This window comes from Falco naumanni, chromosome 1, assembly GCF_017639655.2.
Source record: "Falco naumanni isolate bFalNau1 chromosome 1, bFalNau1.pat, whole genome shotgun sequence".
Taxonomy (NCBI): domain Eukaryota; kingdom Metazoa; phylum Chordata; class Aves; order Falconiformes; family Falconidae; genus Falco; species Falco naumanni.
In genome coordinates, this window is record NC_054054.1 from 94766128 (window position 1) to 94792952 (window position 26825).

At 45.9% G+C, this 26825-nt stretch overlaps 1 protein-coding gene across 1 annotated transcript; it reads left to right on the top strand.

The window, feature by feature from the left end:
- Window positions 1-25310, top strand: LOC121083065 (probable E3 ubiquitin-protein ligase HECTD4). The gene is made up of 22 exons (XM_040583018.1): window positions 1-130; window positions 3380-3465; window positions 4383-4521; window positions 6184-6302; window positions 8200-8274; window positions 9142-9249; window positions 9701-9814; window positions 10371-10593; window positions 11430-11653; window positions 11735-11886; window positions 12095-12201; window positions 13110-13233; window positions 14018-14208; window positions 14835-14981; window positions 16114-16233; window positions 16370-16525; window positions 18425-18528; window positions 19501-19722; window positions 20165-20331; window positions 20777-20972; window positions 21770-21992; window positions 22428-25310. Exons 1-22 carry the CDS (start codon window positions 73-75, stop codon window positions 22562-22564), a joined length of 3192 nt encoding a protein of 1063 aa, XP_040438952.1. The 5' UTR covers window positions 1-72; the 3' UTR covers window positions 22565-25310.
- Window positions 25311-26825: the final 1515 nt, after the last annotated feature.

The following is a 26825-nucleotide window of genomic DNA, read 5'->3' on the forward strand; positions in this document are numbered from 1 at the left end:
CTGGCGGCCCTTCACCCCCGCCCCCGGGCCGGCCCGGCCGGCGGCTGCGCACTGCGGTTCTGCGCTCTCATCATGGCGGCGCGGGGCCATGTGCAGGACCCCAACGACCGCCGCCTGCGGCCCATTTACGGTACGGACCCCGCGGGCCCCCGGCCGCGCTCCCCCGGCCCGGCGGGGTTGTTCCGGCCCGCCCGGCGGCGCCTGGGGCCGGCGCGGAGGGCCCCGCCGGGCGGCCCGGCCCGGCATAGCGCTGGGTAGCTCCTCCGGCGGGCCCCTCCGCCCGCCCGCCTCATCCCCGGCGGCGGGGGAGGCTCGGCGGGCGGGCGCCGGGGTAGCCCGCGCTCTGCCGCCCCGGGACGGGCCCTCGGCCTCCCGCGATCCCGGCGGGCCCGTGGGGCACGCGTGCGTGTGTGCGCGGGGCTCTGGCGCGGGGGCTGGCGGAGCCCGGTCCCGGCTCCCGCCCGCGGCAGGAAGCGGGAGTGTTGCCGGGCCCGGGGGGGGGCACCGCGCCCCGGCCCCGGCCCCCGCCGCGCGTCTCGCTGCCAGCGGCGCGGAGCCCCCCCCCCCCCGTCCGGGCGCAGGCATGGGGCGGCGAGCGCAGCCGGCGGGGCTGCTGCGGCGGGGCCGGGAGCGAGGCCTGATCCGTGCCGGGGCGGGAGCGGTGGCGGGCACCGGGAAGGCGCTGTGCGGGAGCGGTGCGGCACGGGCTAATGACGGCGTGAGGGAAATTAATTGGGAGGCGAGTGAAGTAGTGGGGGGACGGACTTGTTAAGAAACTCCTTGGATTAGGGTGCCCCCAGGTATTTCCCGGGGTGTTCGGTGCAGCTGGGGTTGCCTGAGAGAGCGCAGGCTTGGCTCTGCTTATGCAAATGCAGAGAAGGAGAAAAGAAAAACGCTTCCCCAGGCTACGGTGTCGCAGCTTCTCAAAAATGGAAGATGGGCCAGAGACTCTCAACTTCCAATGCCAGGAGAAAAATCTCTCTCCCCACAGCCGTGGGGAGCTACTCTGGTTTGGGGCTGAGCGCACTCCGGGAGCATCCTTTGCTGCCCAGGCAGTGAGGACGGTGGGATGCAGGCCTGCATCTACGATGGGCTCCACTGACATGGAGGAAGAGAGTTTCACTTGATTAAAAGTGTAAAGACACAGCTGGCTTGAAGTTGGTTGCATCATGATGAGCACTGCTGTGCAATTTGTCTTTCTCTCACAATTTTGTAAATTTCTTCCGTAGTTTTCTGTCTGTGCTGTGATTGCCACTTGTATTAATGTGCAGTTATTTGTGTTATCACCTGGGCAGCACCTTAAATGTTCTTGAAAGAAAAAGCTCAGTAAATTCAACCGGCACGAAAGCAGCTGATGTTGAGATGGATTCATTTTGGTGAATAGCTGTTGGGGAGGGAGTGAATAGCGATATTTTGGCGCTCTGGCTATTAGGGAGAGAGCTTTAAAACAGCTTTCTGCTAGTTCTAGAAAGGATTATCTGCAGCGTGAGATTTGAATTCTGGCTTTGGTGCTGCAGAACCAGAAATAAAGCGTACGTCCTGAAAGGGGTAAATACACGGCTTCACAAAAATCATAAACTGGAGACGTGCAGCATGAGGTCAAAGGGCTGATCTTGACTTAAACCAGTGCTTTCCACTTTGCACCACGTGCCTTGATTACTCAGGGTTCCTTGACAGCTATGTTTATCTTCCATCTGGGTTTGTTCTCCCTTCACCTGAAGGTTCATGTGTTGCATTTCCAGCCACTGAACATCTCCACCTACAGCCCTTGCAAGCAGTGTAGGCTTCAGTTTATTTTCCTTGAGCTTGAATTCCTTTGGAAGTTGCCAGCTACTTTGGCTTCCAACACACTTATTTGTTGTTAGCAAAATACAATCTTTTTATTCTGCTGCAGTTTAGAGAGGTTTGTGGTTTATTTGATTTACTTTAGGAGACCTAAAGCAGAGATCTTGTCAGCAGAGCTGTTAAGCAATCCAAGACAGTGCAGCATGGCAGATGATTTGTGTGTAAGCAAACTATGCAACACAGATCCTTAAATCAAGAAGTCTCTGCTGATATATGAAGAGGTCCCTGGGATGTGCTGTTCCACAGTTTTGAAACCTCTTCACTGAGAAATCCCTGCTGAAGCTTTAATTTTAAAGGGTGATGCACAGGTTATCGCAAGTTAAAGCAGCCATCTACCCCAAGTAAAGGCAATGTGTTACAGTTTCAAACTCTATTTCATGCAGTAACGTTTTGTTTTGGTTAGTGTGGGCAGGCTGCTTCGTTTGAGGTTTTATCTGTACGGTCTCAGGAGCCCAGTTAGCTCGACTTCAAATCTGCAGCACTTGGCCGTGGAAGCAAAAGTTAAAGCTGCCGAATAGAAATCTCATTAGTATAGGTGCATACTTCCTACCATATACCGAGGAATTACTAAAGGTCACCTCTCTACTGGGTAAAAGAGTTCTCTCTTGTAATGAGAATGACAGTCTTGACAAGAAAAAGATGTGTAATGTCCTGTCACTAAACTGGCATTAGTTCTGTTCACAGTTTGGTAGGGGAGAGGGCAGAACACAGTGAGCAGACCCTTCCCTCCTGGCACATCGGGTGCAGCTAAGTTTTTTCTGCTAGGTTTTGGTTCATATTAATTTTGGAGGGAAGGGAAGCATATAGGGGTCATGCTCTACAATCGGTTATATATGATTGTCTAGTAACATGGTGATGTGCTGTAAGTGAAGCTGCAAATCTTAATACTGAGCTGAAAAAAAGAAAATGGTCTGGAGACAGGGGTTTTCTGCAGCTAAGTGTTACTAGATGGTGGGTTATCCCCCTAGGAGATAGTGAGGCGACCCCTGGGAGCTTCATTTTTTTTGTCTTTGAAACCTGTGTGGTGAAGGCATAGAGGTGCTCTATTATGGGACAGATTTGCTCTGTGTGAAGTATTGGTCATGCGGACAAGTAGGTCTTCTCACTTAATGCTTTGGGAGAGTGTGGGTGCTTAGTTTCTACCCTGCTGCCTGTTCAAAGTCATTGAAAGTCTCCCAAAGGCACAGCAAATTAATTTCTCCTTTTACTGAAGCAAAGAGTCTTAAGCTCTGCTGCTAGCAGAGAGCTGTTGCTGCAGAACCCACTCTGTTCTGTGTCGCTTCTGTTGCTGTAATGATCTGTGTGGACTAATTACAAAAGCTTGTTTGTTTGAATGACTAAAACTAGTACAGTGAGGTGAATACTTTGTCTACGGAATGACATGCTCCCTGAATGTTTGGGTTAATGTGAATTGTACAAGGAAAATGCCATTTGCACTACTGGCCTAACAGCTCATACTCGACAGAAAATGTAGAGGTGGCTTTCCAGAGTGGATCTTGTGTTCTGGTGTAATGCTGTCCTTGTTCTTATGCAGATTATCTTGATAATGGCAATAATAAAATGGCAATCCAACAAGCGGATAAACTGCTCAAAAAACACAAGGATCTTCACTGTGCAAAGGTAAGTGTGCGGTGCACTGAGTGTGTTTGGTGAGCATCGCCCTGAGCCTGGGAGTGTGTCACTGTGCCTTTTGAGCCGTGTGCGTGATCTCCCAGAGACCACAGTGTCGGCTGAACCCCCTGGAACATCTCGGGCTGTTCTGATTTGCACAGTGTCTCGTTTGCCTGAAAAACTTGTGCAGATCCTCTTGGTGAGGTGCCTCTAATGACTAAAGCGTAACTGGTTGCACCCCAGCTAATTGTCTAGCTCCTTGTCAGAACCACTGCCAGCAGCCTTGGCACATGGCCAGTGCCTTCAAAATGCTTCTTTTAGACCTTAGCTTGGGATACCTATGTGTAGTAGTTTGGACCAATACATTTCCTTGGGAGGTGTAGTCCTTAGTAAAACACCACAAGGTGATTTTGGAGGCATTTGCTCTTCTGCCTCTTGCTCGTTGCCCTCCCTGCTGAGCCCCTTGAAGGAAAGGGAGTTCTGTGCCTCAGTTTTCTGAACATGTTTCTGCTTTTCTCTTTTCCTTGTGGGTTTTCTTTTTTCACTTCCACGTTTTTGAAAGCTTCCTAAGCTGGAGCAAGTGTCAATGACCTGAATCACATTTCTGTCACTTCTCTCTGGCCAGTTATTGAAAGAAAAAACTGACAATTGGCAGGACTGGTAGGGGTTCAGCCTGCAGCAGGGAAACTGAGTGGCAGCTGATGCCTTGGAGTGGCCTACATCTTTGTTAAGAATTGCAAAGCCATGCTATTTGGTGCAGCTTGCCTTTGGAGTGTTTCCTCTACAGCCGTATGGATTAGAAGCTTAATCAAACCTGAAGATCTGTAGAAGTAATGAGGTGGCTGGGCAAAGCCTTTCCTCACCAGCAATGAGAGAGTTTTCACTGCCAACTGTATTTCTAACAGCTGCCTCTGTTGTGTCAATAGGTTCTAAAGGCAATTGGCTTGCAGAGAACTGGCAAACAAGATGAAGCGTATGCTCTGGCACAAGAAGTAGCAGCACTTGAACCCACAGATGATAATTCCTTGCAAGCACTAACTATTCTTTACCGGGAAATGCATAGACGTAAGCTTTTTCCTTTGCCTCTCTTAAAAATCCTAATTATTTACGTTCTTCAGAAGTATGTGAGACCCACAGTTCCAGGGGGAATAGTGCAAGTCCAGGGTTTGTGTATGGGCGTGTTAAGAGACTCAGAGAATTTAAATGATGCCTACTAAGATTGCCTCCAAGGCTCTAGTGATGCCCATAAAGCCAAGAGCCTTGTTTAGGCTTCCCTTGTGAACGTTATTGTGTACACAGTTCCTAAACGAATGGCATGCTAATAATCATCCATCACAATCAAGCTTTGACTTCACTTTTTTTAATGAAAGCTACTGGAATTTGTTGTCAGTATATGTTGTAGAGATGACAAATCACCCGGTCTGTGGTTTGGAGAGTGTTTTCATGCTGTGAGACCCTAGTTGAGGGGTTCAGGCCTCGGGAAGCTGTGTGACAAGCAGGAGGGAAATCCTCACTTCTCAGTTTGACCACAGTAGCTTTTTCAGTATGGCTCCTTGCAGTGATACGGCATTATAAAAATACTAAATTTTGCATGTTTGATGGCGTCAGATTGCACATGCTGTTCTGAAAAAAGCCAGACCTTATATACTGCTTTTGTACGGCTCTAAGCAGTTGTTTCTGGCAGCTTCTTGTGGTTCTTGGTGGTGGTAGCAGTGTTTATTGTTGAATTGCTGGAGCAACGACAATGTGGTGAAACAACTTGTGTAGAAATGGGGTTTTGGCATCAGTCTGCAATGCAGTGATTGCTTGTGCTCTCCTAGTTTATTTCTTTCTACATGAGTGTGTATGTGGAGTTCAAGCATCATTTCTTGATTAACAAGCAATTTTTGTGTGTATGTGTGACTTCCGCATAAATATCTGAAAATGTCAAAAGCCTTTCTGTGACTCCAAACAACTTGCATAAGCATTAAGCTCAGGATTCTAACTTTTAGGTCTCTTAAGTCAGAAATGAAATGGTGGGTGTTAGGCACTTCCACGTTTGGTCCTGCAAGAAAATGGTAATTGGTGGTTTTATGTATGTGTGTGTCGAGGATATGTAAACTATGTGAAAGACAAATCAGTTTTCTAATACTACGCTGAGGTATGATTTTATGTGTAAGGCAAAAAAATAATCTAGAGGGATGAAGATGTACAAAGTTCTGCGTATTGTAATATCCCAAGTATTTAGTCATAATAGGCCTATTAGTAAAAGGTATAGTGTGAAGGATTTTACTTGTTAAGAGTATTAAAATAGGTAATTGGGAAATAACAGGATATGACTAACCTAAGTAAACCTGTGATAAGAATAACTAATTTCACATGAGGCTCTAAAAATGTTCTGTGTTTTGATCTATAATTCACACGGAGCAGCCATTCTGCCAGGAATAGAAACCTTCATTCAGCTTAATGCTCCAAAATAAATAAACTTTCTTCAGAAAAACTGCTTCTGAGCAGTTCAGTTGTTGCTGTTCACTCTTATTTGGAAGTTGGTTTGTGTTTTTTAAGCCCTTTTTTGTCTTTTGCCTAATGTTTGCAGTGCTTGGGGTCTTTGGGGAGCAAGTACCATTTTTGTGGTTGATGAGTGTAATTAGATTACTGTTCAGAGTATCACTGATGCTGGCTTTAGGTAGCTGTGCTTTCAAATGATTCCCCAATTTGTCTTAACTGAAGCATCTGGTTTTGGTTTAGCGGAACTGGTAACTAAACTGTATGAGGCAGCTGTAAAGAAGGTTCCCAACAGTGAAGAGTATCACTCTCATCTCTTCATGGCCTATGCCAGGGTTGGAGAATACAAGAAGATGCAGCAGGTACGATCAACAAGTTTGTGTTCTGGTAGCTGTAAAGGCTTTTTTTTTTCTGTCTATCTTGCTGTGAATGCCTTTTCATGTTATAAGTAATCTTCCAGAAAGCTAAGCCGGGTTAATGCAGAAGTTACGCTCTGTTAACAGAAAGGCTTGAAAGACCATGATTTAGGGGGTGGGCTCTCTGAAGGTAAATTCTTTTCCTTACATGGGATAGGACAACTGTGCCTTTTGTGTGCGTATCTGGTCTGATAGAATATGTTGGTTATTTTGGGAGGGTTTTATCAATGTGTCTTGAACAGGATGGTGGTTACATGTGAGGCAGCGTATTATCTAAGAGTTCTGGAATAGACAGAAAAAGATGTAGCAAAATCTTGTGATCCATGTTTTCGGACTTAATTCGCTCCTTAGTTGGCTGCTATCTTTGGGAAGAGTAATCTTGCCCATGCTTTTACCTCTGGACTCTGACATGTAGCTAGGCTTCTGTTGGTTGTAATTTGGTGAAGAAAAGCTAAAAAGCACTACCTTTAAGTACATCATCTCAGCTGGCAGAACAGTGTCATGCTGGTTAGTTTTGTTTTCATCCCTTCCAAATTAGGTGCCTGGAGAATGTCTATAAATGGAAGACTGTTTTCAAAGCATGCGTGCTCACTCTTCTGCGTAAAAAAGCACAGAGAGCCAAGTAAATAAGTCCTGAACTCCCTCTTGTTCCCACTGTCTTAAGGTGACTTGCATTTTTGTATAAGTTTAAATAACTAGAAGAATATATTGAGCAGAAGTGTTGTTTTCCATTGTAGCCCAAGTTGTATGCTGTTTGGGTTCAAGCTGTAGACAGGCTACGTTATTAATGTACATGACATTACAATCTCATATGACATTCTGAACGTCAGAGATGCGGCTATGTGAATTGTACTCCTGTCTACAACTGAGTGGAAAAAATGAGGTCTTAGATAATAATATTTAACATTTGTGTGACCTTTTATATGTTTAAAGTGTCATACAAGCGTGTATCTAGTTAAGTTATCCAAACATTGTCAGATTGTTATATCAAACATTGGCCTATGCGTTTGACCTAAGGACTTAGAGATGCAAAGAGTGCATGGATGCTGACTGGTGAGTGAAAATAAACCGCAGTGTCCTGTGTTCTGGAGTATTTCAGCTGAAAGTACTGGAAAATGCAAGCTGAGACTGAAGTTGGGAAATTGGCACAGAAGTCCATCTGTGGTAGTAGACTGTATTATGTGTAGCTTCTTAAAATTAATTACAGATTTTGTACGGGTAAAAAGTGTTGTCCTTCGTTATATACAGGCACTGAAAATCTGTGAGAGAAATGTGTGAATAACTGTTTATGTGTTAGGCTAGAAAATCTTGAATACTTCAGCTCTGCTTTGATACAGCCAAGCTTTCAGCTCGACCTTTGCTTAACCACTGCTTTGCACGCATAGGTGACCTCATGTTTTGGGTATCTGAGTGTGTGTCCGTATGAAATAAGTGTTGAAGGGCAAATGCTTACATGAGGGAGGCGTGTGGTTTGATGTGCCTTTTACCACTGAAAATCGGCACTGGAAATATCCCCTTCACTCCTAAAGAATAAGTCTTCTTCCTCATGGAGTTACCACTTCTAATTAAAGCTGTCATCTGTTTAGGCAATCATACATCCACATGCTCGTTGCTGTTCCTTGTCAGGCCTACACAAAGTACTTTGAAACATTTTCACCCTCTATTTTCTTCTTCTTTAGCGGTGTGTGTTGGGGTGGAAGGGTTCACAGGTTGATGGAAGTCCCATCTAGTTGCTAATTCTCCGTTTGCTGCCATTGTTGCTGCTTAGCTTGTGCTGTTTGTCATGAGACCTTATAAACAGATATGTTTCAGGAATGATGCAACTTTGTCTTATTTTTTTCAGGCTGGAATGGCACTTTATAAGATTGTACCCAAAAATCCTTACTATTTTTGGTCTGTGATGAGCCTGATTATGCAGGTGTGTACAGTGTTGCAAATGAGTTTGACTTTTGCTGCAGGAATAGTGCAAATATAGAAATGTTCTGAGTGAAAATGTTAGAGATTATTTTAAGTAAAATGTGTTTGAGCTGTTTACGTATGATGCTGGGAGAAGGACTGAGCCCCCCCCTTAAGAAGCTCTGTTGCTGTGCTTCAAAATGAATGCTGTAGTGTTTTTATAATGCAGTGTAACTGGTCTGCCCTACTATGTTTATACAACTGAAATTATTCTCTCATCTGAACTAGTACCCTACTGTCTTTTTAGTTAGAGAGCTAATTAATAAAGCCTGGGATATCTGCAGCTCCTTGGTCAGAACTGTTCCTTTCTGTAACTAGGTTATAAAGGCTCAAGGAGGAAATAAAGGAGAGCTGTGGACTTGGCATGTCTTTAAGACTGCAGAAAGTCTGCAGGACTGGACGGCAGGTCAGCTGTGCTGCTGTTAGTTGAGATGGCAGATTCAGACACTAATCAGACAACCTGACAGAGTGTTGGCCAGACAAAAACTAAGCACAGGGGCGTTAATCACGTTTTGTAAAATACTGTGCCATGGAAAACACAAATGTGTTCTTGCTACGTGTTATTTGCCATTGGGTATTGCGTGCGTAGATGTGTGAGTCTGAACAGCGTAATCAAGAGTGAGCTTTTCTGTATATCGCTGGGTTTATTGCTGCCTTTTAACAGAGAGGTTGCTTTCTGTGTGTGACAGATGGAAGCTCTGAATGTGTGGTCTGGGGGGAGGAACTGAAGCACCTGGGGTTCTTGCCCCCCCTTCTAATGTGAAAAACGCAGTGGGTGGGACAACACAAAAAGTTGATGAGCTGTTACGATAATTCTTCTCTTCCTTAGTCTATTTCAGCACAGGATGAAAACCTGTCAAAGACGATGTTTTTGCCACTAGCTGAGAGAATGGTGGAAAAAATGGTGAAAGAGGATAAGATTGAAGCTGAGGCTGAAGTAAGGCTTGCAGATACGTTCAGCTTGATTCGAACATTATTGAAACAAGGAATGCACTGTTAAAGGAAGTTGATTATTTTAACAGTTATCCAAGATAATAATCAGTAGTGTTCTGGAAGTAAATGTGGATGTAGCAAGATAGAAGGAAAACCCAAGAGCAGTGTTGAGACTGATTTGGAATCGTGTGGGCAAGGAAATTTTTTTGCATTTGATTTGACTGATGAAGTACTTGGTTTTGCTCCCTGGGAGGCCCCAAGAGAAACTTCAGGACTGAGAATGGAAAAAAAGACCTAAATTCCTGAATGCTCCACCCTCTGGGATGCTAAAGATAGCTTTGCAGGCCTGGCTAGCTCCTATTTCTAATGACAGTGAAACAAGCCGCTTTATTTCTTGGCACACCTGTGAATTGTTTTACTAGCAAATTTCATTGCAGTTTAATCTTTCTTTTAAGGTCGAACTGTACTACATGATTCTGGAACGTTTGGAGAAGTATAAGGAAGCCTTAGATGTTGTGAGAGGAAAACTAGGAGGTAACTTATTCAGTCAATTAATAATTACAGTTGACGTGAAGACACTAGAGTTGAAATAAACCACAAAGTGTGTACAGAAAGCTGTCAGCGTATTCACATTGAAACCTACTCCAAGTCTGTAGTTGCTCCAATAATGATGCATAGTGGTTATTCTTGGAATCAAAGGAAGTTATTGTTCCTGTTCCCAGTTTATGTAGCTGAGACTTCAAGGCCTGTGCTAATTTAGATAGATTTTTCTAAACGGAGAATCGAAGCAAGGACAGCAGAGTTGCAAATACTGACAGGTTACCTATTTGAAACTTTCAGCTTCCTATCTGATATTTCTTAGGGCTGTCTCCAAGCTAAGAAATGGAATAGCTGATTGAGAGCTGTTCCTGATTAACTCACAGCATGGTGATTTCAGTGGCCAGATGTTCTTAGAAGGGATGTTTTCTAGGCTGAACCTGAATTCTGGTATCAAATTATTGAAACAGAAGAGTGCTGGAAGAGATGCAACAGTGATTATCTACGTGGGGAGGGGAGAAAGCTTAAGACCCAAATTCATAATAAATGGAAGTTAATTTGTTTTGTCAGAATTCCTGTTAACTAATTTCTCTGTTTGTACAGATAAGGTCAAGAGCTAAAATAGAGAAAATCCGAGCCAGTCTGTTTAATAGTAGTGACCTCATTGGTTTGTCCAGTCTGGATGGTGAAGATGAACTGATGGAAATGTCAACTGAAGAGATTTTAACTGTTTCTACTGTAAATCAGAGTTTATTTGACACACAAGGGAGCCCAGCACTAGAAGATTATTTCAATGATAAGTCAATAAAAGGTATGTGGTGTTCATATTGGCAAATATCTCACTGGTACTGTGCATTTTGGGGGGGGCATACAGGGGTCAGATTTTCCTTGCTGGGGTAAATTTAGCATGACTTACTGATGGGTGATGGACAACTGCTAGTGGGGGTGATTCCAAAACAAGTTTACTCCCTCTCATCAGTTGGCAAGCAGCTATTAATAATCTGAACATTGCTTAACTGCTATTAGCTCACAGTTAATGAAACGGCCAAAAAAGCTCAAAACCACAAACCCCCACAAAAAACTCGCCACCATCCCAAGAAACTACTGACGTTCTTAGTGACTTTCGTTTTTATGAAGATAGCGGCTTCACCACTGTTAAGACACGGTGTAATTTTTAGAGTAGAAACTGTTCGAGTGGAGCAGTTAGTAATTTATATTCTCAAACAAGGCGAAAGCTATACAGACCCTAATACACCTGGAATGGGCCAGAATCCTCAGTCAGGGCACTGGGGAGGATAATACTTGGAGGAAGTTCAGTTGAATTGATGGGTGTCGATGCGTACCTACACAATGTAATTTTTGTACTAGTATCATAAATAATCTACCTTTTTCATTACCAGTGCAGTCACGGAAACAATAATCACAATATATGGCCAAAATAGGAGAAAACATTCAATTTAAATCTCTCTCATAAATGGGGTATTAGAGTGCAGAAAGGCCAGGTCTGCTAGTAGAATTTTTCTAAGTGATTTTCTGTCTTGGAGCACGTGGCCTGTGATGCAACGCTTCAGCTGGATCCAGAATGTCTTTTCATGTTTCAAATTGTGGTATTTTGTACTGTATTGGGTTTTGTTTTTTTTTAATTAGGTGAGAAATTGGTCCCAGGTGCTCGGGAAGTCCTCACAGAAATATTTAAAAGCTGTGTCCATTCTGAGCAAATGCTGAGCCTCACTCCAGCGAAACCCATTAAGGTTGCTGATATGTATCTTAGTAAAGAGCAGATAAATTCTCAAACTCCTGGAAACCTCCTTCATGTGTTCTTCACAAACGTCCGTCCTCCAAAGAAGGTGTTAGAGGACCAGCTTACTCAGGTAGTGCTTTGAAAACTGTTTTCAGCATCATCTTGTGTAACTTGAAAGCACTGGGTAATTATTCGCTTCTTATGTTGGAAGATTTTAAGGAAGTATGGTGTGCCCAAGCCGAAATTTGACAAGAGCAAGTACAACAAGGCGGGCAAAGAACAGCATCCAGTGAAAGTTGTGAGCACCAAGCGCCCAGTTACTAAACCACCTACAAAGGAAAAGTCCATGCTCAACAGTGTCAGGTTGGTGTCTTCACCTTTTGACAGCTGCAAAACTTTTGATTTTTCTCTTCAGGAATCCAGATTTTTATTCCCCCTCCCTCTGTATTTCCATGTACTGATTGGGAGGAGAAAATGCAATTTTGAGATTATAGAAGGCCTTCAAGGAATGTTTTGGTTTCTTGAAGAAACATAAGAAAACCTGCATCCTAACACATACTTTATCCCTTAGCCGAACAGCCTTAAGTGAGAAGAAACCTACTGTAAAGCCAAAATCTCCTGAAAAGAGCAAACCTGAAGAGAAGGACCCTGAAAAGTCTCCCACCAAGAAACAGGAAGGTAGTAGCAGTATAGAATGTTTCTGAAGTACTATATCACAGAAAAGAAATGCGCTTTTTTTTTTGTATTGGCATGCTTATATGATGTTATGATCAATTGGTTTGTCTTTGTTTTTAATGAGGATAACTTATTTTTTTAAAAATAGTGATTTTAAAAGCTACTTGTATTTGTATATCTATAAATCTGGAGTCATCAATGTAAGTGAGAACAAACCACGCTCGTGTAATTTGTGCAACAGCGTGCATAAGCCATGTGAATACACTGGGTAGAGAACTGACTTCTTAAGAGGTATAGTTTCAAGGCTTTTTTCATACAGTGGGGACTTAGAATACTGTGGGCTTGAACTAGATGGTTTTAAATTGTATTTCTCAGCTTGTCACTTCTTAATTTTCCTAATTATGTAAGAGGAAAACTGGACAAAGCTTCAGATGCCTCATAACTACTCTACCCATGGAGGAGACAGCACAGCCATGCCACGACAGGGGCTGGTTAGACAAGGGTCTTGTTGATATTTCTTTCTCTAGTCAGGTGGAAGAGTAACTAGACAGGGACTTGGACTCTGCTTTTCACTGTAGGAAATGCCAGGTTAGTTCAGAAGAGGAGAATTCCAGCTTTCAGCCACCTGCGGATCTTTGATACCTGCTCAGACACATTTGGTGAAACTATGCCAGGGGACAGCTGTGGGGTTTGCGTCCTTTAGAGGAAAGAATGAGTGCCGTTTACTGAAAGCCAGATTGGACCTAGAGAATATGATGTTTAGAACTACTTGAGAAACGAGTCGTGGTGGGATGGGTAGGACCAGGAGAAAGCTGGCGGGTAGCCACCTCAGACACTGACATTTTGCTGTGTGGTACGTAGACTTTAGAGTTAAGTCATTAACTATTTGGTGGTCATATCTTTGCTGTCAGTTCCTGAGGAGAAGTATTTGACACTGGATGGATTTCACAGATTTGTGGTTGACCGATCTAAACAGGATATCCGTAGTGTGTGGAGAGCTATTCTGTCCTGTGGATATGATCTGCATTTTGAAAGGTAAATTTATCAAATCTTTTTGTAAAGGTGATGCTGATGGATTGTGCTCACTTTAAAAAAAACTGGATCCTAAGTGTTTCTGCTCCAAGTTGCTTTAACCAGTGTGTTGGTAACATGCAAGCTTCTACCCGTGGCTGTGAGGCCTGTAGAGAAAGTTCTTGGTTATTTTATTAAAACGTGCTTTAAAGAGTCACTGTGCTGTCAAAATGCAGGTTCCTGACTTCCATGTACACAACATAGCTGACAAAATCATGTGCCATACTGTCCTTTATGGCTTCCAAACTGTATAATAAGTTGGCCTGATAAGAGTTGTCCATCCGTCTGGCTGTCTCTGGCTTCCTTCCACAAGAGCTTTCTATTCTGTGCACCGGCTAATTGTTTAAACTGGCAGTGTTGTTACTGGCTCAGTAGTAGAGGGAATGGTTACTTCCTTGTTAGTATTGTACAGGAAGAAAGTCTGTTAAATGAATCTTCCTTATCTCCCTGTGTCAAGCCACAAACCAATTGCCACATCCCCTACCCCTATATCTGCTTCAGGGCGTAAGGAAGACGGTGCAGTAAGCAAGCTTAATCGGCAGTTCCTTTTTTTCTTATTATTTAATAACAGTGAGGCAAGGTAGGTGATAAATCAGTTCTTCTCAAACTGGATTTTTTGCAACGAAACAGCTCTGCTTAAAAAAGGGGGAAAGAAGTGGAACAAGCTACCTGGAGTTGTGCTCAACATGCTCTTAGTAAGCAGCATTGCGCTTAAGTTTCAACAGGTCTTACGCCTTTTACGTTTCAGGTGTGCCTGCATTGATGCACGACATGCTCAAAAAGCATCCCGGAAATGGACACTGGAAATGGATGTAGCTCTTGTCCAGTATATTAACAGGCTTTGTCGTCACCTTGCAATTACACCAGCACGACTCCATCCTCATGAAGTTTATTTGGATCCAGCTGATGCAGCAGATCCCAGAATTTCCTGTCTGTTGCGTATGTACAGATTGTTTGCGTAAAGACTTTCTTCAGTGGAGGAGCTGGGTGGTGCTCCTGAACACCCTGGCTGTCGCCTAGGTAGTTGGGACGTTCCTTTAGAGGTTGCAGATTGGAACCTCTGTGGGTTGGGGGGAGCACTGAGTGTAGGTCTCCTCCCTCCTTGGGTGGGCTTGGGCACCGCGGTGCCTTTGGCAGCGTTGTAAGAAGTGCGCTGCAACTGTTCCCTGCTCTCTGAGTGTGCCTCCTACATGAGGCTGGAGCAGGGAGGCATCTGGTGAGTTTGGCTTGCAGGGGGAAGGTTGAATTTCGATTCTGGTCCTAGGCAGACTTCAGTTGCCTAAAACGTGTTTGAAGCTCTAAATTCCTTGAAGAGGGTCTCCAGATAATGCAAATGCAGTGATGATGAAAGATACTGGGCTCGGACACCCAGAGACTCGAGATCCAGGAAGGAACATCACAGATTAAGGTCGTTCTTGCATCTTGGGCCCTCTTGTTGATGCACAGGGATCAGGAATGGCTGATTTAGAAGGCAGCTTGTGCGTCTCCTGGACTGAATGCGCTAGGAAGGTGGACTTGGCAGTAGATAGGGATTTATCTCTCTGACTGGAGGTTTCCCACCACAGATGTTCCCGTTGAAAGCCTACGCCTACGGTTTGCACTGCTTCAGTCTCTCAATACAACGTTGGAGACGTTTTTCTTGCCACTGGTGGAGCTTCGGCAGACTGAGATGTATGCTAGTAGCATTGCTGCGCTGCTGCAGGAGGCCAAAGGTCAGTTTCTGGAGGAATGTGGTTGTGCCCCGAAAGGGTGTGCTATGCACCACATGACATTTTGTAATATATTTTGTCAAAGATATTAATATGTGTATACATGTGACAGAAAGAGAACGTGGAGGGGAGAGGGAAAGCGAGTTAGCGAGTGGCTCGGTGCGCTAAGAAAGGCTTATTGGCTTCATTCTCAGCCTGATAAGCTGGCACACGGTCTGAGGTGACAGCCAAAACCAGCATTAACCCAAGGGTGCTTCTCAGTGTGGGAGTTTTTCCTTGTTCTTGGTTTGTTTTTAAGGGTGAGGGGGATTATTCTTGCAAGTAGTTAAAAGATGCTGTGCACCTTTCTTGACTGTGGAGGGAGCTGGCCCATCTTCTGTTTGCAGGTGGCTTTCAAATGTGCCTTTATCTTCTTGGGAGTATCCATAAATTAAAATTCTTTGTTAGTCAACAAGCAGCAGATCAGGTGAAAGTCCCAGGACACGTTGGCATCCTCGTTGTCATAGAAGTTGTAGAATTAGAGAGATCAAGAAAATACTTACCATGCATCAGCATTTAAAATGGGCATTTACACGCCTTCATTAGACAGCGAACAAACCCAAGATTTAGGTCATTACGTGTCCCAAACTTGTTTTCTTCTGAAGAAGATACAGAATCCACCAGAGGTCCCAGTGTGTGTAAGTAGGCTTTAATATTGGCCCAACTAGGAAAAATACTTGTAAACCCAATATGGGGAAGTGAGGAATGTTCAGAGATTTATCTTTATAGAGCCCGTATTTCTGGTGCAATGTGACAGCCCTATTTTTTATCATGTTTTCTTGCCTTTAGCATTACTGTCAAAACACCTCAGATTTCTGAAAGCTATTTGGCAAGGTGTTTCTGATTTGCAGAGATTCTGGTGGAGTTGCTAGGATCTATTTATATAACACTGGAATTGCGTTCATCAGCGTTCTAACCCAACTCACTTCTTCCAGTACACATTAGTAACAAGTACTTCAAAAAGAAAAAAGTGGATTAGCTGTGTCTTACCTACCTAATGAAGGTGAAATTATGATTCTACCACTGCTCATTAGAGAATTTCAGAAAATAAGAATGTAGAAGGACAGATTAACTATATTGAAATGTGTTTCTTCAGGTTTAATCTTCTATGACACAAAAGTAACTGTGATGAACAGAGTGCTGAATGCCACTGTCCAAAGAACTGCTGATCATGCAGCCCCAGAAATCACCCTGGATCCCTTGGAAATCGTTGGAGGTATGGAAAACATTTATCCTTCTAAAATCCATTTTAATCCCTTGCAACAAGCTGGATCTGTTCTAACCAGGCTCAGATGCTTACTAATGCAAAATACTATGGGGATATTTTTTTTTTCCCTCTTGTTTTTAAATAGGGGAGATCCGTTCTTCAGAAAACTCCTATTTCTGTCAGGCAGCAAGACAGCTGGCCTGTGTGCCATCCTCGCAGCTCTGTGTGAAACTCGCCAGCGGTGGAGACCCTACATACGCTTTCAACATTCGGTTCACAGGGGAGGAGGTTCATGGAACAAGTAAGTTGGGATTGCAGTTACTGGCGTGGGTGACACAGGGTACAGTCATGAGAACTTACTCCAGGTGAAATTCAAGTTTTCACAAGAATGGGGCTCACGTTAACTTGCAGGAGCACCGTGACCTTTGTGGTGGTTGTCGTCCTGCAGATGGAAAAGAATGAAGCTTCCAAGAATGAAGCAAGCCAGATGGTTAATTTTCCTATTTTAGCTAATACAGCAGGAATCATGTGTGCCTGGGCGTGTGACTTTGCTAACTGGAGCAAGTAAATAAAGTAATAGTAAGTGGTTTGAAGCATGGGGAGAGTTTTTAGTAAGAGTATCTCTTTAGGTTGCTTTGGTGCTCAGCTGTGGTAAACCCAGACTGTGCTGGTAACAAAGATTATTTTTTTAAGTACTCTGTTGTTAGTAATGAGCCGGATAATGCTGCTGTGGTTTTTGTTGTTGAAGTGATGTGAGATTGTATAGCCAATATTTTAAGACACCATTCAGTACTAGTGTAGGATACATTGCCAAACTTAGCTGTCAAGGAATATGCAAGCATTAACAGCCAAAAATGGTTGTACCCAGGCGAGGTGGTTTTGAGGATTGTTTTCAACTTGGCATCAGAAGTACAAACTTCAGCTTGTCTCAGCCAAGCTGAAGAGACAGTGAGTCCGGTAAGGGTTTTGTTGCTTTAAAAGCGGTCCTTAATTTTTGCAGTAAATGGTATTAAATTTGCATGTGTCTCATTTTTGTGAGATGATGTGCAGTATTTCTTGTAATCGTTTTCATAATTTTAACGTGGTGGGTTAAAAGAACAAACAATTAACTGTCCTAGTTTCACCTAACCAGTACAGAGACAGACTCCTCATGACATAGGAGTACCGCTTCTCAACAGAAAGCGTTGAGCAATAATCTCACTGTATTAAACAAGATTATTATGCCTTCTCTTCTCTTGATGCTATATTTTAGTTTGTGAGGCTTTATTTTCTAAGACCTTCTTTACGAGGATGCTTCCCAGCCCTTTCTGGATACTGACTTTCTTTGGGGGTGCTGGCTCCCTTGGATGTGATGTGGGTTGCGTGTACTCCAGGAAGAGACTTGATTTAAGCAAGAGCTGAGAAAATGTTGCTTTGCAGATCTGTTGAATAATTGATGGGGCATCAAGGCAAGTATCGACGGTGTGGCAAAGAAGAAAATTGATCGCTGCTATCTAAATTCATGCAGTCTCTGCATACTGCCTGTAGTAGGTCCTTTTTGGAAATTCATGGGGGTTTATGGAGTTAGGGAGGAAAAGCCCCAAATGCACTTCTAATATTGCCAACTAGTGTCATCTGCCACATTGCATAAAAGGAAATGTCAGTGTGCACCTATTAGCTCCTTGATGCCTTCTCTCAAGGGGAATTTTTTTCTTTTTAAGGTCTGAGGTGGTTATTGACAGTATCTGTAGAGAGAGAAATGTTATGGCCCCAGCTCAGCGTCGGTAATGATTTCTGATGCGTTGCCTCACTGCTTTTAGCTGTGGAAACGCTCCATTGGTATGAAGACAGCACCATTCATCTTCTAATCAAGTAACGAATTCCATTTGCAGGCCAATTGGTGTAACAAATGTTTGTGCTAGTCTTACCCGTAGTGTGCTGGAAGACAAAGCAGCATTTAAGAATTCAGCAGGAAGCAATTCAGTGAATATTTTTTGCATGTAATTACACTATTTAAATGTGGACTCGCACATGAATAGCAAGCTGGCGTGGCTGGCATCTACCCCACCCTTGTTTAAGCTGCACATCTGTGCAGTCAGAGAGGTTGAGTGTGTAACCGAAGGCGTGAAACGCTATTTCAAGGAGAATGGCAAATTCTGGATTAAAAGGCAGCGGTGACAAGCGTCAGGGGGCATTTCATGATTTTGCTTCTCTCTTTCAGGTGGATCTTTCCGTCACTTCCTTTGGCAAGTGTGTAAAGAGTTACAGAGCTCCTCGCTCTCCCTTCTCCTGTTGTGCCCGAGCTCTGCGGTCAATAAGAATAAGGTGTGATATCTCAACGCAAGGAATGAAGTTGCTTTTCTCTTTTTGAATGCGTGTGTTTGAACAGGAGTAGAACATGTTCAGTTAGTGATACAGAGAGAAGCTGCAGATCAGTGGCCCCAGTTAGCACGTCTAACCGGGCAGGTCTCAGGTGCCTGATGGAACTGAAAATGCCTGCTGAGGAATCCCTGGTGCGCTTCACATGGTGCTGCAGGTACTTGAGGAAGCAGCCAAGTAGTCAGGACCGCAGAATGCAGCAGAATTAAGACTCCTGGTCAAAGCTTCCTTAGAGTGAATCTGGTTCAGTTGTCTGATGGAGAGGTTGTCGGTGCCAAGGTAATGAAGTCACCTTCTGCCGGTATTACTCCAGGAATGTCCCCAGGAAAGTCAATCACATTGCTAGTAGAAGACGACACTCCATCTGTGCTATTTAATGTGTATTTACTGCCCTCCTATTTTGTGCAGTAGATGTATTGTAGAAACAAGGTAAAGCTTATGGCCCAAAGAATTTACAGTAGCTGAGCTACAGTTCCTTCCTAGGAATATTCACAAGGCAGGAAAACAGGACGTGTCCCTCAACTTATGACCAACTACACGGCAAACCTGGCCTTGCGTATCCACACTGTATTTCAGAAAGCTCCCGCAACTGAACGTCTGAGATGTTGAATGGACAATACAAATACAGCCAAGTCCTGTAAACACTGATTAAAAGAGCTTTTAAAAGCGGGGCTCTCAAGGAAACCGGTGTTATATTGCTTTCAATCATTAACTGTTAAGATAATGTGCTGTAATATCGCAGTATAATGTATACAGGCTCCATGCCACGCTTAAGTAAATCCTGTTGTAGCCAACTAAACAGTATTCACCGTGTTCAAATCATTTTTTTCACAAGCCTGTTAACTTATGGCCCTGCAGGGTATGCATCGGTCATTAAACACTGGGTTGTGTGCTCTGTTCTTTTTTTTTTTTCTGAAGGGGAAGTACATTTTGACGCCCAGCCCTATAACCTACGCAGAGGAGCAGTTATTCCATTTCTTTGGGCAGCTCTTGGGTATCGCAATTCGAGCAGACGTTCCTCTGCCACTTGACCTCCTGCCCTCCTTTTGGAAGACCCTGGTAGGAGAGCCACTGGATCCTGACATAGATCTCCAGGAAGCTGACATCCTCACCTACAACTATGTCAAAAAATTTGAAAACGTAAGTAACTTTCTTTCTCTTCCCTGTTTTTCAGGGTTTCCTTCAGAAGCCCGTTGTTGTAGTAGCAGGTGACTTTCCCGGCTGCCCCAAATGGTAGTGGTTGGCTTCACAGCCGGCAGGTGGTTTTCATCTGAGCGGGGTCGTGAAGTGGTTTGACTTATTTTGGGTGCAGGATTTTACCTGCTGATGGCTGGAAAAGCTGCTCGGTCTCCTCTGCTGCCAGGCGCAGTGGAATTCGGGTTTCTGAAACGTTTCCTGGAACGTGACAGTGCTAAACCAGAAAAGAACCCACCAGAGCCGTTACTGGCTTCCACTGCCCGTGCTGTCTGCAGGGGATAGAAGGGGGGCGCTTGGCACGGTGTGGTGATGCCGTAAATGTGTCACAAGCGTAACGCGGCACGACGTGCCGGCCGCCAGGTACGAGCCTTGTGTTTGGTGACAGATCAATGACGAGACAGAACTGGAAGCTCTGTGTGCAGAAATTGCTTCTCAGCACCTGGCGACAGAGAGCCCTGACTGCCCGAACAAGCCGTGCTGCAAGTTCACCTACCTGACCATGACCGGGGAAGAAGTGGAGCTTTGCCCCAGGGGCAGGCACATTCCAGTGGGGTAAGTAACAGCTGCCCGGGCAGGCCCTGGCACTGGGCTACATGGGAAAGAAGCATTTCTGGAAGAGTTTTCCCAGCAGCAGGCTCTCCAGAGATAATTTGTAACAAGCTGAAGGCTGGAACGATCTGGGAAAGCTTGACATTTGTTGGCAGAATCACTGGTGCTATTTAGTGCCTTTTGTTTGGTGCGGTGTGGTGCTTGTCAGCTGCCTGCGGGCTGCAGCAGAGCCCTTGTGAGGCTGGTGAGAAACGGGCCGGGCTGAGGGGAGGGGAGGAGGCTGGGCACAGGGGAAGTAAATTGGGAAGCATCGGGGAAAAAAAGGGCTTAATGCTCCCTCCTGCTTACTCAGAAGCAGAATCTCCCCGTAAAGCCCTTCTTCAGTGTGGGGCAGGGCACGAGGGCTCTTACGCGCTCTCCTTTTTGTCCTGGATCTCTGCCCTTGCAGGTGGGAGAACAAGGACGTGTACGCGACAGCGATCCGCAGCTTGAGGATGCGTGAGCTGCAGACGCCGGAGTGCATGACCGCAGTGCGTGCTGGCCTTGGGTCCATCATTCCCCTGCAGCTCCTGACTACGCTGACCCCTCTAGAGATGGAGCTGAGGACGTGCGGGCTTCCCTACATTAACCTGGAGTTCCTCAAGGTGCGGAGAACTGCAAACCTACCTGTCTGACACAGGGAGGGGACGGGGCCCTCCCATGGGGAAGGCGCTGGGAAGACTCTTCCCCCTTGCAATATCGCCAGGACCTCCCATGTGCAAGTACTTGGGCACCCCCCTTTGCCCCCCAGGAAGTGTTGTAAGATTTCACTGGATTCAGGAAATAATAGGAGTGGGACGACTTCTAGAGAGGAATAATGGATTTACCTTTTAGCATCCAGTTTTAAATCTATCTCTGTGTTAATGGATCTCTATTCGATATTTGCCACTTAAGCTAAGGGCTGAAAGAGCCGTCGCCCTTACTTTGAATTGCAGGTAGTTTCTGAAAACCTAAAATTAATCTGTAACAGCCACCTTCTCATCCTAAATGCTTTCATTTCATTACCGTAAGAATTATGCCATAAAAAGAACTGTTCTTTTGTGCCAGAAGTTGTAGAATATTCTCAGCTGTGGGCGTTAGCGTGGTTTTGTGTGTTCCTTGAACAGCAGCAGCGCTGAAGTGCCCCGGTCCTGCGTCTCAAACAAAACAGGGCTGGGCATTCCCTGCGCTGCGGGGAACGCGCTGGAACGAGCCCGTTACAGAAGCTGGTGGGCTAAAAAGATACAAACCTGCGTATATCGGCACTCTGCCGCGGCTGGAGTTCCTCATGACTTGGGAAAGGCAGGAGAACGGGGCGAGAGGTGTAGGTCCCCTCCCCTTCTGTCCTCTTACGGTCTAAGTGGGGAAGATTTGCGACAGGAGAAGAAAGCAGCCGTGGGCATTCTGCTTTCTCTTCCCTTAGGCACACACCATGTACCAGGTGGGCTTGATGGAGACGGATCAGCACATTGAGTTTTTCTGGAGCGCGCTGGAGATGTTCACTCAGGAGGAGCTCTGCAAGTTCATCAAGTTTGCCTGTAACCAGGAGCGAATCCCCTTCACGTGCCCGTGCAAAGACGGGGGCCCCGACACTGCCCACGTCCCGCCGTACCCCATGAAAATCGCACCCCCCGACGGAGCTGCAGGTATGTTCCCCGCTGTCTCCAAAGGCCAAGGAAACAAATTCTGTTCTCAGTGTGGTTTGAGCTTTCAGCTCCCACCCACCCCCGTTGAAAAGTGTATTTAACGCCCAAAGAATGACGAAAGAGAGGCAGGTCCTTGTGGCTGTAAATAAGAGAGAACTTCTTTTTAAACCTGTAAAACTAAAATTTCAAATCAACGGAAAGCGTTGCCCTCTGGAGACGCTGAGAGGCTTTGCATGGTATTGCTCTCAATGCTTTTAAAATGATGGGACTGCCGGAGAGGCACGGCGGTGCTCCAGGTTCAGGCGAGACGTGACAGGCAGGGATTTTATTTTGGTGCTTCTCAGCAGTAGAGGCGCGGGGGCAGAAGGCTGGCGGGCAGGCCGGTGAGAAGCGGCAGGCGCGTCACACACCCCTCTGGCACTTCTTCCCCCGCAGGTTCTCCAGACTCTCGGTACATCCGCGTTGAAACGTGCATGTTCATGATCAAACTTCCTCAGTACTCCTCGCTGGACATCATGCTGGAAAAGCTCCGCTACGCCATCCACTACCGGGAGGATCCGCTCAGCGGCTGAGCGGGAGAAGGGGATGCCCAGAGGTGACTGGATTGTTTTGTGACTCTGCTGACGTTGGAAACCCTTCGATTCACCTAAAAATACCTCCTGTAACACTGTGTGATGAGCTGGAGGTTAATTTATTTTCTGAACTCTTGTTCCCGTTACAATAATTACTGGAAGACTTACATTTTGTATTTGTAGACTTTGTGGTGGACTGGTTATTTTGCTGCCTTGTTTGTGGAATATTTGTAGGATAGTTTAGTAAGGACCAGTTTGTGTATAATTTAATTTTGAAAAACCTTTAAACATGTACATTTCTAATTTTGTAATTTAGAACGATATTACCCATGCGAACACAACAACAGCGAGGGCGTTCTGAGTTGGGGGTGGCACAGAGGTGAAGGCTGGTGGATCGCTCTCCCCTGAAACATTTTTGAGTACAAAAACGGAGAGAATCGGGGGCGGGGAGGGAATCGCTGCGGGGCACCTGCAGGAGCGGAGTGCGGCACCTCTTCTGTCATAGGCAGAGAGCGTGAGGAATTTCTGGCACTTGAGTTTTGGAGCAGGAGGTAGGCTGCCACACTGCATGGTTATGTTTCCACCGTTTTCTTGTAACTTTTTTTTTTTTTGAAACTATAAGCAAGCACACGGGTAGCTGCCGCAATTAATTTGGGGTTTCAGCTGGACACTTTTGATTAGGAAGATTTATAACTGATAGAACAGTGAAAGGGCCGTAATTCAGTTGGGTTCTCGCCCTAGATGTTCTTGAATGTCTGCTTTGCTTAGTAACAAAATAATTTATTGTAATTAAAATATTAGCAGAACCAAAATGGCTTCTCTCTGTCCGGTGTAAGATACCACAGTCCAAGTGTATAATCTGTGACTCTATCCTATTTCTGAAGAAGCTTTCAGAATAATCGGTGTGCGGTTAAACACCTGTAACTCACTTTTTGTACTCAAAAATGATCTTCGAAGAGCAAATTATCCTGGAGATGTGATGCCCGCAAGGAGGACGAGGTGGGGGGGAGGCACAAAGTCACTTGTTTGAAGATAAAGCTTCTATTTTGTACGGAGAGATAATAGCAGACTATGGAGAGAGAACGATTCTCTGAAGTTTAACTTTTGTATGTTGTGAAATACGTTCTGGGGTGGTTTCAGAACAACCTGTCGCCATGTGGCAGCTTCCTTTACTGGTGTCCGAGCGGTTGCCCCGCACCGGGCGCGTCCAGAAGCGCGGCATTGCTGCGGTCATTGCCTCGAAGTGACACTACCAGGAACTCCCTGTGTGGGAAAGGACCGGAGAGAGCACAGGGAAATCGCCGCTGCGCTGCGCGGCTCGGTACTACGTGAGAGTTAAGTGCCGGTACTGAGCTACAAGCTTGTTATTTTTCCTTCCAGTGTGCTTAGCGCACGCGGAGCACACGTAAAGGTCTGTGGCGGGGGAGGGGGTGACTGTACTTTAAGGTTGGTATTCGATGTCTCTTTAGAAGACGGCATACACTGATTTGGCTTGTTGGTGGTCATGGGAATTCAAAAAGCTGTATTTATTGTATATTCTTGTGAATATTGGCAACGACGAGTGTGTGGTACTTGGAAGATAAAATGTGAGTAAGAGAGAAAAGCCTACACAAGTGTGTATATTCTTGTTCTGTGAGCGAATGGGAAAAACAAAAATAAATGTGTGTTCAACAGTTGTAGAGCTAGTTGTTGGCATCCAGAGCCTGCAGCTCCTGCGCTTAGGGAAGCTGTGTTATTACCTGTCTGTCGCGTATTGCCCTTTCCAAGGGCCGGATACATGTCAGAAGAATATTTACTCTTGGGTCTTGTCCATTTCCTGGTAGAAGCGTACCTGTAGCTGAGAAACCACTCGGAGTAAGCGCAAACACACGCGGAGCTGACAGAGACCAAGGGGAAAACTAAGCCGAAGGCGCGGCTGGGAGCCGCTTTGTTCCCGTCTGGGATGCGTGTTCCCAGGCAAGTGCCGCAGGGAAGCGTGAAGGAGGTCGGTGGAAGTTTGTGGCGCTGGTGTTGCTGCCAGCAATGCGCGTGGGGGTTGTTCCTGGGCCGTGGATGGCACGTTTGGTTTGGGTTTCACGCCCCCGTTCCAAGGCCTCGGAGCCTTGGGTGGACTCGCTCCCAGGGGCCGGAGAGCTGGGAATGCCGGTGTTCTCCAAGGCCGGGAGTACGGCTGTGAGTCAGAAAATGCTGCTAATGTCCGTCTTCTTCCAGGGAGCACGTCCGAGTGGGACATATCTGCGTCTTGGCCCTGAAAGGCGTGCTGCAAAGTTACTCGATACATATTTATTACAATGAATTATTTATGATTACAAATAACACAAACTTTGAGTCGATGCTGTTTACACCTCGCTGTGTAAATGAAGCTTCTTATCCTGGAGGAATGTCACACCGGTAAATACCCTTCACCGGCTGGTTTGCTCGGAGGGATGGTCTGAGCCCTGCAAGAGGAGGAGCTGGGGCGGGGAGGGCACTGGCTTTTTGTTGCTTTGGTTGGTCAGTTGGGTTTTTTTTAATGCCCCTAGAAAGGAAGTGCTGCAGCGGTTCGCCTGTAGCTCAAATGGCCTTTTAATTAAAGCTTTTCTAATCATCCTGACTTCCTTGTGCTTTACATGACTTACATGACTTGACATTGTCTGTAATCGGCTTGTTTGTCAAAGAGATTGGTTTGTGATTATTTCTTTTTTTTTTTTTTAAACTATCTATTCATTCAGAATGTAAAATTACACTAAACAATGGCAGAACTCTGGAGCTGGCTTGGTGTGTGTCCGTCTCGGTACCGTTCGCAGCATTAACCTGTTAAGTGCTCTTGGCCATGGAGTGTAACTTGCATAAAGGAGATTCTTGACATCCCTTGAGATGTATCGTGTCCTTCTTTGGGGCTGGAAAGAATTAACTCCTGGGCTGCTGCAGCTGCGTTGGTGCAGGGCAACGGAGCTGCTGGAAACAACGCTGCAGACTGTCTGCTTTTGAATCCCGCTTTTGGGGGTTAATGCCCTTGTATTTACTTGGCACAGAAATGAAATATTTTGTACTAAATGGAGAGCAAGCACAATGCTAACATCTCTCTTGATGGAGAGAGCACGGGATTTCTCATGCCTGAGGAATAATGCCGCTAAGCCACACTGCCAGCTCGTGTTCGTCCTAGCGATTCCTGAGCCAAGGCATCCCGCTCCCTTCCACAGCCCAGGAGAGCCAGCTTAGGTTCCCTTACCGTGCCGTAGCAGTTTTCCCCAGGAACCTTCCCAGCGCAAGGTTGGTTGCGACCTGGTTTTAAATCTTTCTTCTGCTTCGCTTGTATAAATAAAGGCTTACATTTGGTGGAAGCGTCCGTCAAATGTCTTTGCTTTAGAAGCAGGATCACCTCGGCCGCTGTGCGTGAGCCTTCCACGGGCCAGTGCCAGCAGCAGGGACAAGGCCTCTGGGAACAGCCCTGCCCTAGGAGGGCGATTGGCTGATTAGCCCTGCTAATGCCACCTGCTGTGCCTGGTTCATTAGGTACCCATGGTCATTATCCAAGGCCTGCCTGCTCCAGCTGTTGCCTTCCCCATGCCCGAAGCACAGGGCGAATAACTGCGCTCCTGAAGGGAATTAGCAAAGGCTCCAAGCCGGTGCCAGCAGCAGGACACAAATGAACGAGGCCCGTGGCCCGTCATTCTGGGCTCTCGCGAGCCCTGGGCTGGGAACTTGCCTGCAGATAATGTTTGTGATCTCACATCACTTTAGCAAATAGGTTTGTACCTCACCGTGTTTGGAGAAAACTTTTAACTCTATTTAGAATGTGAACTTTTGCATATTACATGGGTCTACACTACTAACAAGTGTCCCCAGGGGCAGCCCCAGCTCAGAGCTTATCCCCGGCTGCCGCCACCCCCCTCTCCATGTCCTGGGCACACAGGTGACCCCCGAGGACACGCGGCAGAGGTGCAGACTCCCCATCCCCACGAGGTGCCGGTGGCTTTGCTGGGCCGGGCCCTGGGGGGGGTTCAGCTGCCAGGGCTGCGGCGGTATCCCGGCACCTTCCCACTGGCCTCCATCCAGCATCCCGCTGCGCCTCAGGCGTGCTCCAGCCGCTGGCCAAGGAGGCCTCCCACAAGCGGGGGGCTCCGGACACCCCTCTGCGGCACGCAGCTCCGGGGGGCCTCACTCCGCTCGAGACTGACTGGCACAAGGGGCTCAAAGCTCAGGGGGTCAGAAATGCTGCGTCAGGGGGTATCGCAAAGAGCCAGCACAGAAACACAGCCCAGGGGGGTTTCAAGGTCAC

Excerpts from the sequence above, each read along its gene's own strand:
- LOC121083065 (XM_040583018.1), top strand. The coding sequence starts at position 73 with ATGGCGGCGCGGGGCCATGTGCAGGACCCCAACGACCGCCGCCTGCGG. Across the intron at positions 10,594-11,429 it reads CAATGATAAGTCAATAAAAG|GTGAGAAATTGGTCCCAGGT; the intron begins GTATGTGGTGTT and ends TTTTTTAATTAG. Across the intron at positions 16,526-18,424 it reads GGAGGAGGTTCATGGAACAA|GTGGATCTTTCCGTCACTTC; the intron begins GTAAGTTGGGAT and ends TCTCTCTTTCAG.